We start from the raw sequence: 21,804 nt of genomic DNA, 5'->3' as shown, positions 1-21,804 counted from the left end.
ATTTCCCCGATATCTTAAAAAAACATTTGTTTTGTATAAATGGAGGTCAGTGCCTTTACCCTTAGCATGCTGCTTTTGCGACCATTGGAGATCATGATCAGCCTGCACATCTGTGCAGTCTGACTAAGATCTGCACTGTTCGCTATTCAGTCAGTATTTTTGGTAAGCACCACCTTTTAACAGTTAATGGTACTGTCCAAATTGAAAGACGGAAATTTAGCATGGTAAGTGTTAAAATCATTTCTTAAGCTCATCAGAACCGAAGGATCAAGTGGATTTATTAGTATAGGTGGATGGTCCTGAGTTCATGGCCTGTAGTCTATCGTCCAGAAGTTTCATAAATATCTTCTTTGAAACTAGGTCAGAATTACACTAAACTTGGTCTGCAGCGCTCTTGCAAGTTCCTTTTTTTAAGAGAATTCAAATGGGTCTACTTTACTGCTTTTAGGGGCAGTTACAGCTAAAAATAGGAAAATCTTTATACAACTTCTTTTCATGAGCCTCTTCATTAATCTTCATCAAACCTGTTCTGTAGCAACATTATAACATTTTCTTTGAAATTTGTACAAATTTGGGAGCTCGGTCCCTTGTACATGTTGCTTGAGCTGAAAAATAGAAATACTTTTAAACAACTTCTTAAAAATCACCTGATGGATCTTCATCAAGCTTGGTTTGAAGCATTATTATAAGGTCTTCTGCAAAAGTAATTCAAATGATGGCATTCACCCCAATTTTGGGGCCGCTAGAGCTGAAAAAAGAATTACCTTTAAACTTCCTTTTCTCTTGAACTGCTTGATGTATCGTCATCAAACTTGCTGTGTAGTGTCATTTTAAGATCCTTCCTAAAGTGTGTTCAAAATAGGGATATTGGCCCCTTTCAGCGTCCACTAGAGTTAAAATTAGAAATACCTTGAAAAAATTCTTCTCGTGAACCACTTCACGGAGCTTCATCAAACTTGGTCTGTGGCATCATTGTAACGTTGGTAGGATCTTCTCCCAAATTTGTCCAAATGGTGGCTCTTGGTCTCTGTTAGGGGCTACTAGTTTATACTTAACACAGACTTAGCCAGTCTTGATCCAGAGTGTCATACATAAATATATTCAAGATCAAACAGTCAAAGTCAGATTAGTGACTTCTTTTAAAATTATGAACGAAATATGCTTACCCTTTCTAAATTCCAGTTTGTTTAGTTCTGCCCATTGTTTTCTCGTTTGGGGCAAACCCATTACTTTATCTGGGGACCAAACGCACGGAATTACATGCCACAACACGTGTATCATTGAAGGTTTCATGTCCAACGCCGTTTGAAAACATCTGCGGAAGTCTCTAAATTGCTTTTTGTACTTTTAGCATGTGTAAATGTTGAGTTCTGCTCAACCCGGGACTAGAGGGCGTAGACGGTAGCATGCATGTCCACTACCGTCTATGAACAGGCTCAATCAAACCGAGCCTGCAACATTTTCGTTTTTGCCGTGTTGGGCGACCTGTGAAGTTTCCACTTTTTCTATTTTAAGATTCACATCATTTGCGTAGTTTACAAGATTTTGAAGGAAAAAACATGTACCTTTAATTTAGAGTTTAGTTGCTGTTTTGAAAGTTGTGGTATTGGGATGTACCAATAAATATCCATATATCATTTAACAATTGTTCAGCGAGATATAGTACAGTCCAACTTTGTTCAAGTGCTCCAACTTGTTCGTCCCATGGAAATTTATTCGAGCCGTAGATAGTTCGAACCAATTAAATTTCAAATATAACTAGGTAAGACTTAGACTAGATCCTAGACTATGATATTTATTTTTATTTTTTCATTTTTAAAATTGTGAATGTAACCAGTCTATATCCTATGTTCAATATCATAATATTACAACCAGTTTACTTCGAAAATCTCATAAAGAGACTTGCATTTGTCACTATCACATAAACTAAGAGAAAAATTACATAAGTTGAAATTCTGTGACAAATTCTGTATTACCAGTCTGGTGGCTAGTCTAGGTAAGACTTGCTGGAGGAACATGATGTCTGCAAATTGACTAAGGAAAGTATGGAATTGCTATAAAATACAGTGTTATGCCACATTAACGGTATACCATATGAAGATAGGGATTTTATAAAGACCAGGTGGAGTTCAGGCGGAGGCATTGCTATTTGATCATATCAATTTGCACCGTGTCTCAATAAACAGCTTTTGATTAACTAATGTCCATTAAATGGTCATAAAATTACATGCATGGATTATGGAAAAACAGAATTCTCTGAAATCTTGGCAAAAAGTACAAACTGGGACATACTTAATCGGCAAGCCGGATTTGTCTTGGAAACCCGGTCAAAAAGCAACATTTTGCTACGAAAAAAGCACCACGAAACTAAACATTTTCAGTAATAAAATTGACATTATTAAGATATCATTAAATAAGAAAACAGTCTCTACTACCATTTCTGGCGCCCTTTGTTGTAATATACAACTTACATTTGGATCTTGCAAAATAAAGTCGAAATTCAAGAAATGTCTTGTTACGGATTTGATTGATCAATCCGTAATCATCAGCTTTATGTAAAGTCGATCCGATAAAATTGAAGTCATGTTTGGGTTGTTCACTAATAAATGAATCCATAAGTATTAGAAATACATTCATTCTTTGTTTATTTTTATCATAAGGGGAGTACATACTACCCTTGGACCGCTTTGTTATAGAAATGGCGGGGAGCAACAAGTAGGTTTCTTTTGTATGACATTTAATGAAATAAATAAATTGGCAAGTATTTTATGTTGGTATATTGCCTTTAAAAGTGTAAGACAAGTCGTCTGATACTAATTTTAACTTTTCTACAGTTGTAAATTGTTCTTATCCTATGATAATATGATTTTAAAAAATGACACGTCTATCTACCTTTCGTACCTTAGGACACCTTTTGTTTGTGTGGATTAGAAACAACTTTCAACCAGATAATAACATGATAAGTGCGGCTATTTTGATCCCCCAAGAGGACAATTGCTATGGCTTTAAAAATTACAAACTCTTGTTTTATACATTCACACACCTTTTATACTACCAGTAGACAATTAGAAGTAATATTACAGACAAATTCAGATTTTTCAGAATCCTTTGTTTAGTAACGGAACATTTAAAGGCCTAGATTCACTACTATATAAGTGTCTCCCCCACCCCAAATCCAATATACAACTCCCAACTTATCTGCTGCTTATCAGCGATTATGTAATAGCAACTGATTAGAGGGCAATTAGCACAGCAGGGACCCCAACTAGACCATGAAGATGTGTGCAGTGGAGTTGAAAGAAATTAATTTTTCTTCAGTAAATGTAGAATGATAATAATAATTATTTTTATTTTGATATTATGTAGATGATAATAGCTATTACTTTAATGTTATAACAATGATAATAATAATAATAGAAATAATCATAATCATAATTATTATTATCATTATTATTATATTATCATAATATTATTATCATTATTATCATTATTATTATATTACATATAGGATGATAAAAGATACAGTAATAATATTGAAAATAATAATGATAATAAAACACAAGTATAGTGAAAACTTCCTGAGTTCTTTGTGCTGACAAACAATATTTTTCGATTTGGAAATTGATTTTCATGTATTCATGTAATCAACGTTATTTGAATATAAAATTATTGTGTTCCATCTATACTCAATTTTCATTTTCAGTATACTGTCAAAAGGGACATTTTTCATGCTTTGCTATGTTATTTACAATATTCTGCAAGCTTTAGATGAGTGAAAGTCACAATTTTCAGAAATATCACAATTCTCCAGACATAATCTGAAAAAAAAAATGAAAACTTGTATGTTTCTTTAAGTAAGTTTCTCATTATGTCATTATTGTGAAAATAAGTTTCTGATTATTTTATTATTGTGCTTGATCAACAAATATTTTTCTTTACATACAAATGCAAAAAAAAAACTAGTATTACTTTAAAAGTTATCAATTATTCATTAATTTAAAATAAATTACATTGTTTCCCCTTCTCACTAATAGATACACTTGTAAGGTAGACTGCCTCTCCAATAAACAATGACCATTGTTTACTGGAGCCATACTGTGATGGTCATTAGCCCCCAACTGTGCTGGTGAAGACAAAAATCCCTTGGCCCACTGCCAAAATCTAGGCCTTTAAGTTATCTAATTGGACTCTGTATCATCAAAATCAAGCAAAATTTAATATAACATTTTAGATGCACATAAACTGCTGAAAGAAAATATTTTGTTACAGTAAACATGTAGCGTTTGTCTTCTGTTCTGGTATTCATGAATTCTAAACATGAATAAATACTAAATAAATAATAATTTACAACAAGACGGAAAGGAAGAGACGGGTTGTTAGTACTTGTAAAACATCTCATTCAGTGGTATAGTATTCATAAAGCAAGTACAAAAAGTACATCTAGGACCATATTCAAGATAACATAAATGCATATAACTTGATCACACCAACAACATGCATGACACTGTAATTAGCAGAAACAAATTTCAGGAATTTTATATGTCATCATACAGCTATAGTTTTGCATTCACTAAGGATCATCTTTAATTTTCTTAAATACTGATAAACTCTTCAGAAATGCATTTCCGAAATGTGACATATCTAGTAGCAAATTATCTTACAGGACTCCATATACGAGGACGCGTCCATTTCATAATACGTGATATAATAAAAATTCATAGTGTGTGTACAATACTTGACAAGTTAATGTCAATTGTCCTATATGTAAATAGAAAAAAAGCTCAGTCGGGTAAAATGAAGCTACTAATGGTTCCGTATGAGTTGAATCCTCAAGAGAAGAGGATTTTGTTTTGGATGATTTTGGTTTTGTTTTTTCTATCCGATTTCAATTATGTTCCGGTATTTTTCGTTTCTTTCTTTGATGTTTTGCATGTGCAAATGTGTCTTTATAAAACATATGTTCAATATTCACTACCACTATATATGTTTAGTGCATGCATTTAACTAATATCATCTTCGATGTGATACTTAACTTTTTTCATCTGGCATATTGGCTTCAGATATTTCATAGAAAAAGTGAACGCAAAAAGAAAATTAACTGTCGCACCCGGGTTTCGAACCCACATGGAGAAGGAGAAAATCGTTGAAATTAAAGTGTACTTAACCTCTGAACTAATTTGTAATCGGTATAACGACTAGAAGTATTTAGATTTTGACAAGTCAGTTCCTTATGCCTCATTTAAATCTATTTATAATTATGTTTGTAAACCTCACGTTATCGTTGGGGCATAGTACAAATCTTAAACATAAACTCGTAATTTTGCTCGAAATACGAGCAATACAAATTAGAATTTTAACATTATTTTAACAATACCATGCATCAAGAGTAAGAAACAGTAAACCAAGTAAAATATGAAACATTTGTCCATTTTCTAAATCATTAATTACAAAAGCAAAGAATTACAAATGTGCAGAATTCAAATGTAAATACATAATATAATATTCAAAAGAACTGTGTGTATATTAAGTTGGTAGCTTTTAATTAGTACAGCAGATACAGTTTAAAATTTGAATGTTGTATTAGCTGGAAAACAAAAGCGTATTCATGTCGGTATGATATTCAAACCAACAACAACAACAAAACAACAAAATATATTCCATGTTGTGCTAAATTACCGGTTAAAGTTTAAGTAATATACATACATTGATTTGATTAAGTGCATTAAACCACTTTAAAACGCAACACTTTTTGACGTTCGGCCAAAAATACTTTGAAAATTACGTATAATTTCTGGTGTTTAGTTAAAAGAAAACAATCATGCATAAAAACAGTAAGCAATTTATGGCTTACATTATGATTTAATACCTCAATTCAATGTATGGGGTCAAAATTCTCTATCAAATGTAGGTCCAAAATTAATTTCATTTTCTTGAAGATGTAGACGGGGATAATGTCGACTTTTTCATGTCAGTGCACAAAGGGAGTGACTTTGCGAAACAAACATAAATTTCCGAGTACCACGTCCTAAAGAGTTGATAAGAGTTTAACTCGAAACAACATATCTATGCAATTAAGAACAACTGAAATCAATTTGATAAAAAATATTCGCTGATCTGATTCACATTTCAGGCGAAAGACTTTATTGTCATTTTCTGACTAACTACCGTTTTTGTGTTGTGTATGTTAAAGCATACAGTTGTGCCAATAGGCATTTTTCATACTGAAAATTTTGTCTCGTATGAGTTACATACTGGTATAATGCATGGTTATTAGAAAATTTGATTCCAAGCTTAAGCGTAAAATATGAGTATTTTAGGACTATGAAAGTACTTGTGTTTTAAAGCGGTTCAGTGAAATACAAATGTATAACGCAATAACAAATGTGAAACAAAGTCAATGAAAGCAAAGGCATGATCAATTTTTGATAACTTTCTGTTGAAATTAAGATAAATGTACATATACATGTGTAAATCAGTTTATATAATGAATTGGTATGACACCGCGAGATTAGCACGAAAAAGAATTTACAACTCAATCGTCTTTACTAAACCTGTTTGGATCCGGGTGTATTTTTGTCAATTGCAACGATTATCTATTTCATTTATTTGACTCACATGAAATGTTCTCATTTTAATGCTTTAAAAAATCATTAATTGATACATTTCTAGATATTTTCTTTAGATATTCTGCTAGACATATTTCTTCTTTACAAAAACTGAAGTAACGCGAGAGACATGAAATGATAGGCTTTGTATTGCTCATTAGAAAATTTTGCCTTTTCTTTTTCGTGGTAAAATGGCCTGACCTTGACCCGCAAGCGGCCCTGCATATTGAAGACATATTCCTTTACTAATTTACTGAACAATTTAGATACAAACAAAACCTATTGGGGCAGTACACAAAACAATATCTTTACACATACTACTACAGTAATTGTGATCACATTAAGATAAAATGTATAATCGTATGCAATTAATCTAATAATTTAGAATAATTTACCATTAAAGGTCATTTAATGTGTCCGAAAGTAAAACTACGCTATGGATTTGTGTGAACAGCATTTCTATCCAGTGTTCATAACAAAAGTACAAGAAGCTCCCAACCCTCAACCCTCTCAATATGGTACAAGGGTAAACTGTTCACCGTAATCAAGCTTATCAAGTGGGACATAACACAGTTGAAGGTTTTAATTTAGAACAAAGTCTTTCTATTTCATCTCCTAAATAGAGGATGCGATTTTAAAATTGTACATGCATTCCTTTACATCTCTACAAGTACATATGCACGTTTAAAACTTTATGTTTGGTATGTAAAATATGCAGAAACGTTTTAAACGTGAACACTTACAAAGTTACAATTTCTCTATTGCCTGGTCAAAATATGGAAATTCCCAGTGTACCTCAATATACGTATAGCCACACAATGTACACGATTTTTGTTTCTATATTATAGGCTAGTTATATTATGAGAAAAGTTTAGAAAATGTATAAATTCACAAATGTTGTATTTACAATGTTTTGTAGATGATTAGGGTATTTTGATCCTCAAAATACATGTTAAACTGACGTTTTTGGATCGATTAGGAAATGGTAACCTTTCGTCATGTTAATATATCTTACATATTTAACTATTTCTGCGCCTTTTAATTTCACACCCATTTCCACAGTTAGGACAATTTTTCCTTGGAGGACAATTTCCCCGAACTGCATCAATATCTGTATGAAGACGTGAAACAGCGGTATCAGTTAGATTTTGACATTTTCTCAACTCCCATAACCTGCCTATTGCTTTAACTAGATCATTTCTTAGTAAGTCTATGGAGATAGTTGAGAATATAATGTTTCCGATTGCCCACTTGCATGCCTGGTATCATTCAATTTTTCATACGCACGATCTTCCAGTTCTACATCGTTCCTGCTTGAATTTTCATACGCACGATCTTCCAGTTCTGCATCGTTCCTGCATGAATTTTCATACGCACGATCTTCCAGTTCTACATCGTTCCTGCTTGAATTTTCATACGCACGATCTTCCAGTTCTACATCGTTCCTGCTTGAATTTTCATACGCACGATCTTCCAGTTCTACATCGTTCCTGCTTGAATTTAAACAAAAGTTAATTACTAAGAAAATAAGCTGAAAACACAACAATATGCTATCAAATTACAATGTATGCACATGTGATGCATTTGTTGAATCTAGTTTATTGAATATTATATTGTTGAACCTAAATAGTACTGTTTTTGATCTGCACCATCAAGAAGATTCATATTTTAGTTTGAAGTTTGCAATCTTTGTATTGTCGGTTTAAATTATACTGTTGGCGCCAAATTTGGTTTCACATTCCATTACAGCGAAATAAAAATAGGTATGGAAACAAAACTTTCATACCAGCTGAAAGCAAAAAGATACAGCAAAACCGGGTAAGACAGTGGTTCCATTTCTTTTCTTACACAAGTTGCCATCTGAATGCGATACAAAATCCAAACAAAAACACTGCTTTACCGTAAAAATCTAACATGAGCGTTTGAATCCGACTGAAAACTGGCTAGAATTTTAGATAGGATTCTGTTAATTTTACATGTACACACATTTCACTTTCATCCTTCTGACAACATTTCTAAAATTAATTTCCCAAAATGTGTCTGTCACAAAGTTATTCAAACTGATAATAGACAGAAAAGAAGTAACTAACATACCTAAGTTCATCTGGGTTTGCACTGAATCTCACTTGATTTACTTCCAGTTTGGCTGAAATAATGTAGTAATGTAAACTTAGTCCATTTGTCAACAGTATTGGAACACATTCTTAAGGTAGTGGACCCCTAACGAAATTCGGCAAAACGTTTTCTCCGAATGCGTATTCGGCATTCTTCGGGTTTTATCGATAGTTATGTGTGCATTGAACTATGTAACCAAAGAATGCCGAATTTCCTTACAATAATACGTAATTACAAGGAAATCGCCCAGTTTAAGTATAATTCTGGCAAAAACACCATTTTCAGAAATACGCTCATCATATATATAGTATTGTAAAACACAAAACAAAAATTACCTTTAGTGTTCCTCAATTTTTTTCTTGCAATAAAGCATACGATGACTACAACAAAGAGGACAGCTAAAGTTTTAATTGTATAATTTTTCAGGAGATATTTTTCACGCATTTACAGTATCGTAAAATAAAATGAAATCAAAAATGGATTTCATTTCTGTCTAATGTGCGATTGGCGGATCTAAAGCCACTACTGGAATCAAATATATAACTGACTGTCCACCATGGCTTATGACTTTATCTATCATAGCCTTTAACTGTCAATACAACGATTCAAAAATAAAAATAAATATTTCAGATAAATAATTATATATTAATGATCTGAACAATGAGAAATATGTCATTATTACGCTTCATAAATATACATATAACACTTTATCATACACATTTTCGCGTTACTATTTGTTGGCCTAAGGAAACAACAATTTTTAAAGCTAAGGCTAGTTTTACTTACGAGATGAAATAGTAGTTAACTTTAGCTTTTAAACATGTTTGATAAAGAAATTTGTAACTGAAAACAATGAATATATTAAATCGTTTGTATACAGATATACAAGGAAATAAAAAGACAAGGACTGTCATTTATTTAATTTAACAAGGTTAGGATTGTCATATTTTAATCTAACAAGGCTTGGCTAGTCATTTTTTTAATTCAACAAGACTAGGTTAGTATTTTGTAATCAAACGAGGCTAGTAAAGTCATGATTTACTTAACATGACTAGGGTAGTCATTTTTTCCATAGTACACATGTACTAGGTAAGTCATTTTTAAATAAACTGGACTAAGCCAGTCTTTTTTAATTTAACAAGACTAGGATAGTTTTTTATTTTCGCTAGATTCTTATATTTCTAGATTTAATTGATGGTTAAGAACCATTTGGAATGGATATGGAAAGCTATTTAATATTTAACTGCAGATCAAGATATATTGGAAAGTCATAAAAAAGAAGTTACCAATAATATTAACAGTCAGTCTCTTTTGGTCACTTGTCTTTAAATAATGAGTCTGGCAAATAAATTGTCGTTGTTGCGTCAGATTTGCTTCAATAGCAATGACGCAGTCTGTTTTCAGTTGACATTGTTTCATAGTGATGTTTCCATCATCTGTTTGCTCTACCCATGAAATGTTGGAGGCAGGAATGCTTTGTGCTGAGCATTTTACGTTTGCCTGTTCTCCTTGTAAAATTGCAAGTTCTGAACCAGATATGTTGAATTCGATGGTAGGTGCATCTACAGTTAACAAAAAGAAATTACAATAAATAATAATATGTATGATGTATTTGTAGTTTGAACTCGATATCTCGAATTCGCTTACGTCAAGCCATTTTCAAGTCCCGTCCCGAAAACACGTGCACAGAACATTTCTGTTTAAGTCAAATTTCGGTTATCTCGAAGTCAAACGCTCCATCCCCTTAGTTTAAACAATATTTATTTTCATTATGAATTATACACAAAGTCAAACAGTTTTATATAGCGATAAATAATAACATGAACAAACGATCCCTTTAAATTTACGATACCGAGTTTTTTTAGTCTTGTTCTATCAGTTTATTGAAATCATCTGAGAAAAATAAAACAAGGGTCCGATGCATGTCTATAATATTATATCTGTTTAGCGGTTGATAGAGTAAGTAAAATGCTAGAATATTGTTATTATATTTTCTGGTCCTTTTGGATTGTATTCTCATTTTTACGCCTGTGTGAAGTTAGCAGAATAGCAGAATAACTCCAGCAGAATAGCTCCAGCAAAATGGCAGAATGGTAGAATAGCAGAATGACTCCAGCAGAATGGTAGAATAGCAGAATAGCAGAATAAATCAAGCAGAATAGCAGAATATCTCCAGCAGAATGGCAGAATAGCAGAATAACTCTAGCAGAATGGCAAAATAGCAGAATAACTCCAGCAGAATGGCAGAATAGCAGAATAACTCCAGCAGAATGGCAGAATAACAGAATAGCAGAATGACTCCAGCAGAATGGAAGAAAAGCAGAATAGCAGAATAAATCAAGCAGAATAGCAGAATAACTCCAGCAGAATGGCAGAATAGCAGAATAACAGAATAACTCCTGCAGAATGGCAGAATAGCAGAATAATTCCAGCAGAATGGCAGTATAGCAGAATAGCAGAATAATTCCAGCAGAATGGCAGTATAGCAGAATAGCAGAATAACTCCAGCAGAATGGCAGAAAAGCAGAATAACTCCAACAGAATGGCAGAACAGCAGAATATCAGAATAACTCTAGCAGAATGGCAGAATAGCAGAATAAAAGAATAACTCCAGCAGAATGGCAGAATAGCAGAATACCTCCAGCAGAATGGCAGAATAACAGAATAGCAGAATGACTCCAGCAGAATGGTAGAAAAGAAGAGTAGCAGCATTAATCAAGCAAAATAGCAGAATAGCAGAATAACTCCAGCAGAATGGCAGAATAGCAGAATAACTCTAGCAGAATGGCAGAAGAGCAGAATAGCAGAATAACTCCAGCAGAATGGCGGAATAGCAGAATAGCAGAATAACTCCAGCAGAATGGCATAATGGCAGAATAGCAGAATAACTCCAGCAGAATAGCAGAATAACTCTAGCAGAATGGCAGGATGAATAGAAACAAACTGAAAATGAACACTTCAAAAACTGAATTTATCATGACTTGTAGCTGACCTCATTTGAACAAATATTTCACAAATGCGGGTGATGATATCAAATGTGCAAGCATAATTAGACATCTCGGTGCATTTCTTGACGAAACATTGAACTTTAAAGATCATATAAATCGCAAATGTCGTACAGTCATGTTGAATTACCTACGAAGTAAGAACATCCGTTAATATTTAACAAAATCAGCCACTGAAATTTTAGTTTTGTCTCTAATTATTTCACATCTGGAGTTATTCTGCTATTCTGCTATTCTGCCATTCTGCTGGTGTTATTCTGCTATTCTGCTGGAGATATTCTGCTATTCTGCTATTCTGCCATTCTGCAGGAGTTATTCTGCTATTCTGCCATTCTGCTGGAGTTATTCTGCAATTCTGCTGGAGTTATTCTGCTATTCTGCCATTCTGCTGGAGTTATTCTGCTATTCTGCTGGAGTTATTCTGCTATTCTCGCTATTCTGTCATTCTGTTGGAGTCATTCTGCTATTCTGCTATTCTGCTGGAGTTATTCTGCTATTCTGCTATTCTGCCATTCTGCTGGAGTTATTCTGCTATTCTGCTAACTTCGCACAGATCATTTTTACTGTAAAACTCGGTACTACGGGAGCGTCAAGATGTTGAACATTTAATTTCCACTCAGAACAGACCCGATCAAACCGAGTTTGCCATTATTTTCCTGTATTAAAAACTTAAATAAATTATGTAAAAAATCGGCTTGAATTTCACAGTTAAATATTCACATGCAGAAAAAATCCGTATTGTACATTTTAAATTCCGTATTGTACCTTCCGTATTGTATACTGACGGACTACTTTCAGTAATATGCATGACCTGACACAGTTCTATAAATAGTGCACATAAAAATTTCACTTAGTTCCATTTTGATATCGATAAACATTGAAGATTTCGTTCAATAACAAAACAACAAACAAAAAGATAGAGGTATGTAATAAAAGGGTCATATAACAGTAGCTAGATCTGGGATTTTGTATTCGGCTCTCGTGGATTTTGCAAGGCCGGATCTTACGAGGTGCGCAAGCAAAAATCCATTCGAGCCGAATGCAGCATCTCCGATCGAACTACTGTTATAATAACCCTATTCTACTGCGTGCTATGCGTCCAGAGGGTCTTTGTAACTTCTGTTTCTGTAAATTGTATTTAAAGACGGAAACACAACATCCTTGTCTACTCGGGGCAAGAAATCCACTGCGGACATCGTCTCTTAAACACGTTCCCCACATAATAATTTTCAAAACAAGATGCGCTTAAAAGTGGTAGGTGGGAGTTGGGTGGGATTGCAGATGGAGGTGGTGCGGGGGTGTTAGGTGGTGGCGGTGGGACACGGGGAATGCAACCTGCATGGACAAAATTTCCTCGAAAAGTTTCGAATAAACATCAAAATACTAATATTCCTACACCAGGGATCTTGAACAAAAATCTCCGCTTTTCCCATTATTGACTGTTGTCTTTGAAACAAACATATCTTTGGAACAAAAATAAGACGGACTCAACTGAAAGGTTACTGAAGAATCTCGACAATTTTACAGTTGTACATATCAGTATAAACGCCAAAGTTAAATATAAACGGTTGTCACAGCAACCATGTTAACCCTGCATATTTTACGTATTTTTTTTCTTTTGGTTACTAGAAAGGCTTTACAGATATTTCATAAGTGAAATGACATCACTATTCATAAGCTATGTCAATAAAACTAATATTTTCGGATGTACAAACAAATTAAATAAGCATCCCACTCACAAGGTAGAACGATCGGGCGTGCGTCCTTCAAGTCGACATCAAAATGTTGACAGTCAGCTGCGCATTCTATCTTTTCCCCATTGTCATCTTTACCGACATTCAAATTTACTGCATATTCCGAATTCCAGGCGCCAAGAGATTGGCTCATGTTTCTGGTATGACGTTCTGAAACAATGATTCCGTTTGGTACACTGATGTTTGCCGCACATGCTGGGTTTGAATTGTAGATGGTGCAAACAGCGTATATTTGATGTGGAAGTTTTTGCTCAGCTTTGACCTCCAGTTTGATGTTTGTAGGTGGAACTAAAAAAGAAAGTAATTTGACTGACTGAAATCCAACATTTTAAGGTATATGAACTGTTTTTCTAGCGATATGGAATTGTTTATCCTTGTTTTAACAAACATGTGAAAAGATTACTTATATTTCAAAATGTGTGCGTTTGATTTTGAATAATTAGCAGCAAAACAACGATTTTAACTTTTTCATTTTCGTTTTCCTTATCACTTGCAAAAAAAACAACAGACAAGGTGGAATTATTTTGGTTAAATTCTAAATACATTTACACACATTAATTAAAAATATAAATGAGCCGCGCCATGAGAAAACCAACATAGTGGGTTTGCGACCAGCATAGGTCCAGACCAGCCTACGCGGATCAGGATCCATGCTGTTCGTTAACCGTTTCTCTAATTGCAATAGGCTTTGAACGCGAACAGCATGGATCCTGACCAGACTGCGCGGATCCGCTGGCTGGTCTGGATCCATGCTGGTTGCAAACCCACTATGTAGGTTTTCTCACGGCGCGGCTCAAATATTCTTTTAACCAGACCCGATTTATCTTCCTAGTAAACAAAGAAGACTGAAAATTTTGTTATATTATGCAACAATTCACTATTTGAACGTCACAGTTATTATGACATACAGTCAATGGTCGTAGTGCACTGGGAAAAAACAAGGTAAATTAGGCAAGTATCTGGTTGATGCCATCAGGGATGTACGTAATAATAATCTGCCATAATGTGCTAGAATCGAAATTATATATATCTTAAACAGTGATTTGCTTTTGAATAAAACCAATGTTTGTCGTTTAGATGTGTATCATTATATAATTCGGGCTGCGTCCTCGTGATATGATTCCATCTCTTCTGAACTCACAATAATTCTATCCGTGACAAATAACTGTTTGATATATACTATTCAGTCTTAAATATTTTATACAATACATTTTCGGTATTTCGTTTTAATGCTTATGTGTGAGACACATGATTTTGCTAAAATAACAAATTTATTAAAAAAGAAATCAAAATCCAAAAATAGGAAATTATGAACAAAATGATAAGAAATAAAGTAAGGCCAATTCACAGGAACACTGAAAAGTCGAAAATGAATCGAAATTATTTTATTGATACTAACACATAAAATTAATCCGCTGCGATTGGGAACAAGAGCTTTTGATCTTGTACCATTCATTGAAACGACAACATTGGACGTTTTCACTGTTCCACATTCGTTCGAATGTTGTCAGGGAAACAACACTCGTGTATAAAGAGTTGGCAGCATTGATACTATTTGTTTGGACTGCAGACGACACTTCAATACCGGAAATGTTTAAAGTTACATTCGGCGCAGGTCTTCCACCGTCCACTACGCATGCAATATAGCCGTTAGTTCCTTCCTTGAGAGTCTGTGGTACCGGAAATGAGTGGAACAGTGGTGATTCTGAAAAGAGAAAATATTCAGATAAAGGATATATGTATAGTCATTATCAATGTATTTGAAGAAAAGTACATCAGTTACGTTTAAAGTGACTTGCAAGTACATTACCTTATTTTTTCAGGTAAATTCAGGTAAATTCTTCAACATGACTGTCTTGATAGTAATTACGAGTTTTCGAAACGTTATTTTTTGGGATTTTTTTTCTGTATCTAATGCGTAGTTCGGTCCATCTAATACCCCAGTCACACATACGGCGCGGATAGCTACGTCTAGCTACGGATAGAAACGTAGTTATCCGTATCTTTCCGTACTAGAGTCGTACCTCAGAGTAGTCATCCGTATCAATCCGTACCAAAACTTGGTCAAAACGTATACAAAACTTATTCCAAACTTGCAAGTTTCTCTAACTTTTGAACATGCACAAAAGTTTGAGCGAACCGTAGCCATTTGAGCGTGACTTTAGTCCAACTTGGCTGAAACGTATTCATCCGTAGTTAAACGTACTAAAACGTAGTTATGTGTGCACTTACGTACCTCGCCGTAGCTGAACGTAGTTGTCCGAGGCTGCTCGTACTTTAGCGTAGTTCAACGTAGTTCACCGCCGACCCGTCCGTGCGCTGGGCAAGTTGCCAGGCGCAGTAAAACGTAATTCAACGTAGTACCTCATACCTATCCGTACTTATTCGCGTCCTATATTGTTTTGTTTGTTTCCTGTTTCTCACAATATTTCCCGTACTAAGACGTACTGCTCCTTAGTTATACACCCACAGACCAATTCTATCCGCACCGTACCTCAACGCACGGACATATCCGTATGTGTGACTGTAACTTTAAGGAGGTAAGTAATAGAGATTTTCAACTTACTTCGACTCTGACTGAGGACAGCGGACTGCGTACTTACAGTAGGGGTTTTCTCAAAATATTTAATGGTTCGCAAGAAAGCAAACACCTGCGTAGTAACTTTTGCCTTTATTGTAGAAATTAGTGTATTTGAGAAATAATAAGTTCCCAATAGTGGTTTATCGTAGAATAACCCGTGTTTTGAGATCTTATGCGTAAGAATATATCACGAAGGCCGTAGACCTGAGTGATATATAGTTTTGCATAAGAAAGAAAAACTCGGGTTATTCTACTGTGTGTAACAATAAATCACACCTGAGAACATGTGATTTCGATTCTAACACGACATACTGTTATCAACAGTGTTAGAGAAAAATGGTAACTACTTTTTACGACCGGGGCCTCCGTGGCCGAGAGGTTAAGGTCGCTGACTTCAAATCACTTGCCCCTCATCGATGTAGGTTCGAGTCTCACTCAGGGCGTTGAATTCTTCATGTGAGGAAGCCATCCATCCGGCTTACGGAAGGTCGGTGGTTCTACCCAGGTACCAGCTCGTGTTGAAATAATGCACGGAGGGGCACCTGGGGCCTTCCTCCACCATCAAAGCTGGAAAGTTGCCATATGAGCTATAATTGTGTCGGTGCGACGTTAAACCCAACAACAAACACAAAACTTTTTACGACCGTGCTACGCACCTGGATCGGATGACGTCACTGCACGCGAATGGGTTATTGCAGAATAACCCGAGATAGATTTTGCTCTACAGTTATGTAGTTTATTTGCTTGTCGTGTTAGAATGTGATATATTTATATGTTAATACAATACATACGTTTGAGAATACGTGGACGGTGACCAGGCTACACACGCAATCGCAATTTTCAGATGTCATATTCTATTATTGTTTAGTTCATGACATAACGATTCGGCTCCATAAATGTCTACATGTAGGATGCTAGATTCTGGTAAATACGCTGTCGCATTTCACTTGAATATAGCATGTTCTTCAAATATCCGTATGCTTTAACATTTTGTTTTGATATTGAGACATTTCTGGCGTTATCTTCCGCGCTACTCGAACGACACGACTTTTGAAGTAATAAATTCAGTACTGTATAAAACTGAATTTGTAGGGTTTTAAATGGTTAAGAATGTATAATACCACGTGCAACATCTTTTATCGCGGTGCATTAAAATGTCACGTATCGTATCGTGCATATTTCAAATTGTGCGTCGTACAATAACATGTCAGCGTCGCGAGTGCAATAATACGAAACTCCATGTTTCCATATACACTACATGCATTATTTGATACCAAATATTCAATTAAGTAATAACTTGTAACCTATGTTGTTTTGATCCCCTACTCATAGGGGGTGCCTGAGCTAAAATAGGTGAACCTCAAAATTGCGGCGCAGGGGAAGAGTGTCTGTCTCCTCACCAGGAGGTCATTGGTTCATATCCTAGATTATAAGGCATGTTGATCGTTGAATCAACAGCCATTTTCACTGCTAGCGAATACCGGCTAGAACCGCACGAAATTGACAGCAAGCGTATTCAAATGGTTGCAGCACTTCAAATAAAAAAAAGACAAGTTTGCGATACAGATCCTGCGCCCACGCTGTTAAGAATGCGCGTAATCTTTAAGATAACAGAATGATAAACAAACTGTGAACGCTGTGTTTAAAACTTAAGTATTTTATATGCAAATGCAAACGCAATTAATACATTTTTTATTTTTAGTTTACTCGAACTTTTAGAATGAAATAAATACGAGCTTCACTTACTGATAACATGTGCAGTGATGATTAAAGGCGAGGTTAATGCATCGTTCATAACTGTGCATGTCATAGTTGCCATATGATGTTTGTTGCGAAGTATAAAGAAAGCCATGTAACCCGCTGTGTCATTATAGCGTGCTGAGCTTAGCGATTCTTTCCCTATTGACATAGTGACTGTAATTGGTTGTGTTCCACCACTTGTCTTGCAGAGAACACTGAACTGATCACCATCCTCACCAACAATACACTCCTTACAGTCGTCTATGTCCTTTAAACCTTCAAATGCTGGTGCACTTGGTGCAACTACAATTTATGTTCAAATTAAAATTCGGTTGCACTTAGAGACTATATATTTTTTGAAAGTATTTGAAAAAGACAAAATATTATAATTTTGACTAAATGCATAATATTAGCAATATCATTAAAAAAGACACACAATGAATTTTAGGCGGTGGACCCGTAACGACAATAACTAGGCTATTTCCGTACATAATCTCCGTATGAAATTTCGGCATCTTTCTGTTGTTTATGAAAAAATACAGTTAGGACCGAAGAATGCCGAAATTTAATATGGAGGATATGTAACTGCGCGGAAACAGCATATTTTCATTATGGGTCCATCACCTTAAGTTTTAACTTTTATTTCGGATAATAACTTCAGAAGGTCTTCAGAATTTTGATTGCGAGTACATTATTACCTGGTATTATCACATTGACAAAATTTGAGTAGTTCAATCTTCCGCCGCAGTAAACTCCATATCCGCCATTCATACGTTCATTGAACATTATTATAGTCAACACATATTTATCATTGGGTTCCATTTCTTCCTCATACTCATCTTCCGTCAAACGTATTGTAAGAAGGTGATTCTGTGTAGAACGCTTCCACTCTCGTACAAAGTGTTTTTGATTTTGCATAACATATTTCGATGGATAATATTCTAGTTCAACGTTCTCGCCTTCTGTCACCTTTGCTGTTCTCAGGTAAATAAATCCGCATGAATACGATATATCTAAGGGGGAAAAGGAAATAAAACATTTACAATTTATTTGATATTTGACTGCCCTAAAGGTGGAAACCACAATCATAATTATATGATTATTTTTCAAAAGTTTTAAATCTTTTGTCGAGAGAACTTTGTTGGTATCTGGCTAGTATCTACCTTTATCTCGCTTTCTACAAACTTCTTGCATTTCTAGTGTCAATAAACGTCACGTTGCGACAGGAATTTTTATCAAAACAAAATGGCTGCCGCATCGCTGACGCAATCGAGTCAAGTCAGATTATTTAGCTCCAGCTATAGATATCGTGTCCGAGAGTAAATTCAGTGTTTTCTTGCCGTTTTTAGGTCACCTGTCACCTGTAGTGACAGGGTGAGTTTTTGTGATTGCCCTTCGTCCGTCCGTCGTCCGTCCACAATTTCTTGTGAACACGATAGAGACCACATTTTGCAAGAAATTTTGATCAAACTTGTATAAAACTTGTATTGGCATGATATCTCGGTTCTTTTCAAAAACTGGCCAGATCCCATCATGGGTTCTAGAGTTATTGCCCCTTAAAGGGCCATAATTTGCTATTGTGCATGCGGCAACAATTTCTTGTCTGCACGACAGTAGTTTCATTTATGAGTTTGTTTTAGCCAAACTTGCATACAATTTGTATCATCATACGATCTTGGTTCCTTTCTTGAAACGGCCAGATCCCATTATGGGTTCCAGCGTTATGGCCCCTGAAAGGGTTAAAATTAGCTATTTTGACCTTGTCTGCACAATAGCAGCTTCATTTATGATTTTATTTTAACCAAACTTGAACACAACTTGTATCACCATAAGATCTTGGTTCCTGTCTTGATCTGGTTAGATACCCTAATGGCTTCCAGAATGATGGTCCCTGAAAGGACCAGCATTAGCTGTTTTGTTATACACAAAATACAGTTCATTGTGCATTTTATGACTGGTGTTATTCAACTATAAACAAAACATGATCAAACAAATGATTACAGCCCAGGATTCAAATTTCCAGTCCGCACAGTAAGTAGCTTTGTTAATTTACAAAATGTTTCGATTATAGTTGTTAATGTACATAATGTTTCGATTATAGCATTGTTGCACCCAAAATGGTAGCAACGCAATTTGGTAGTCTCTACCAAAATTCTGCCGAGTTTTGGTAGTCATTACCAAAATGCGTTACACTCAACGCAATTTGTTAGTTTACAAAAATGTAGTACCAAAAAGCGTTTGATATGTACACATCCAACGCAAAACGGTACTAATAATAATCTCATTATTTACAAAAAGAATATTTTGTGACGAATGGACAATATTGTTTCAAAGAACGTAATTGCTCATCCGAATTTGACCTTTTGACCTCGAAAATATAACGGCTCTAGATTCAGACAAGCAGGACCATTGCAACACACGTAAGAGAGGTCAGTGCAATTCTACTTTTGACATACATGGAGAGATATTAAAGGAACTTGGCACAACTGTCCACTGCTATTATTTCATGCGTCGTTCACATCACCCTGGGACAGGTTTCACAAACGCCCTTAATTAAGTATAGACTTTTTGATATTAAAATTCAGGAGAATCACGAGAAAAGGTCACATAAGACGGGTTGTATAACACTTTTAAAAGTATATGCAAGGTAGACATGCACACTTTATCCACCAAAAAATCTTTAGGATATTTCAATGTTATTTAATATAGTGAAATACTATTAAATAATCCAACCCCGTAGTGAATTTAATTCCGAGGGTACCCGATTAATTTATTCACCGAGAGTTACCGAGGTTGGTCTAGTAAATATCAAGCACTCATATTTTTGTATACTGGACACAACTTTCTCGTATTTTCACCTGGTGCTGGAAACACTTTTCTTACAACCCGGGGTGTAGGATTGCTGAATGCACAAATGTACGCTCCTAAATTGTTACTGTTTTTATGTTGAGGTTCAGTGGCATATTTTGTTAAGAATATGTCCATTACTCGACTAAAGGTTAGTGTATCGGACATTAGGACCTCCAAGTGTTTTCAGCTCAACTATTTCATGTTTTCCAAGAAATCTGTGGTTGACACTCGAAACCCCTCACCTTTAAAGAGAAAAGATCTTTGAAATCGGAAATATTTATCTAAGACCCCTAAAACACGCACAGATTCACCATTTTTGTTTATGTGGGATGTTTTAAAAATATCTAGGTGGATGGCTCACGTGCCGTTCTCATAGTTATATTTCGTTTTACATAATTCAACATTTTCATGCTTTAAAAAATCTCGGTTGACTATCCCTCCGACAACACTAGCACATTAAAACAACAAAACAATACAATGTTAATGCATAGTTTGAGGCCCCTTTCACACTCTCAGGAAAACTATATTTCGGGAAGGGAACTCCGAACCCCATCCCCCACCATTATTATAGGATACATTCCCTCCTTTTGTCTCTCTCTTATGTGCGTAATGTGCACAGCCCCTAATGCAGAAAAACCTAACAAAACGTTCCATTCCATCGTTAACACCTCGTATGTACCATTGCAACGCATTATATCGCTACCAAAACTCGAACGAATATTGGTTGTGACTACAAAAATGCGTTGCTACCATTTTGAGGTGTCACATAGCATGGAAGTAAAAGATAGTCGGCAAGATAAAATCGTTACACTGCTCGCTGGTGACAGGATACGGATATACGCTGTCTCGAAAATCCATATAAGGCGAGAGCGGAGCTGGATTTCTTGGACAGTATGTATCCTGTATCCTGTCACCAACGTGCAGTGTAACTAATATAGTGTAGGATGCGTCTGTAGGTTTTATATTATAAACTTATTCACTGGCAAGCACAAATTCATTTTCAAGTTTTTATTTTCAAACTTTGACATATTAGCATAGTAAACACGTGTGGCATGAAGACCGATCCTATATCACAAGCTATGGTACAGCGAGTTATATATAGAGTTAAGTAATAAATACATTTATTACATGACTGTATTCTATAGTTTCTCTGA

At 35.1% G+C, this 21,804-nt stretch overlaps 1 protein-coding gene and 1 long non-coding RNA gene across 2 annotated transcripts in view; both read right to left on the bottom strand.

Moving 5' to 3' along the window:
- LOC123559672 (uncharacterized) overlaps nucleotides 1-18,809 on the bottom strand; it is a 69,685-nt gene extending 50,876 nt beyond the window's left edge. Inside the window, exon 1 of the mRNA XM_053552490.1 lies at nucleotides 18,499-18,809. Coding sequence (XP_053408465.1) covers nucleotides 18,499-18,718 — 220 coding nt within the window. The 5' untranslated portion in view covers nucleotides 18,719-18,809. The remainder of the gene's footprint in view (nucleotides 1-18,498) is intronic.
- On the bottom strand, nucleotides 5,522-9,123 carry LOC123559681 (uncharacterized). The gene is made up of 3 exons (XR_008372664.1): nucleotides 9,056-9,123; nucleotides 8,700-8,751; nucleotides 5,522-8,095 (listed from the first exon to the last, which is right to left on the bottom strand). It is a non-coding gene; the product is annotated as an uncharacterized LOC123559681 (long non-coding RNA).
- Nucleotides 18,810-21,804: the final 2,995 nt, after the last annotated feature.

Source organism: Mercenaria mercenaria, chromosome 10 (assembly GCF_021730395.1).
Source record: "Mercenaria mercenaria strain notata chromosome 10, MADL_Memer_1, whole genome shotgun sequence".
Taxonomy (NCBI): Eukaryota; Metazoa; Mollusca; class Bivalvia; order Venerida; family Veneridae; genus Mercenaria; species Mercenaria mercenaria.
This window is presented reverse-complemented; position numbering and strand designations above follow the sequence as displayed.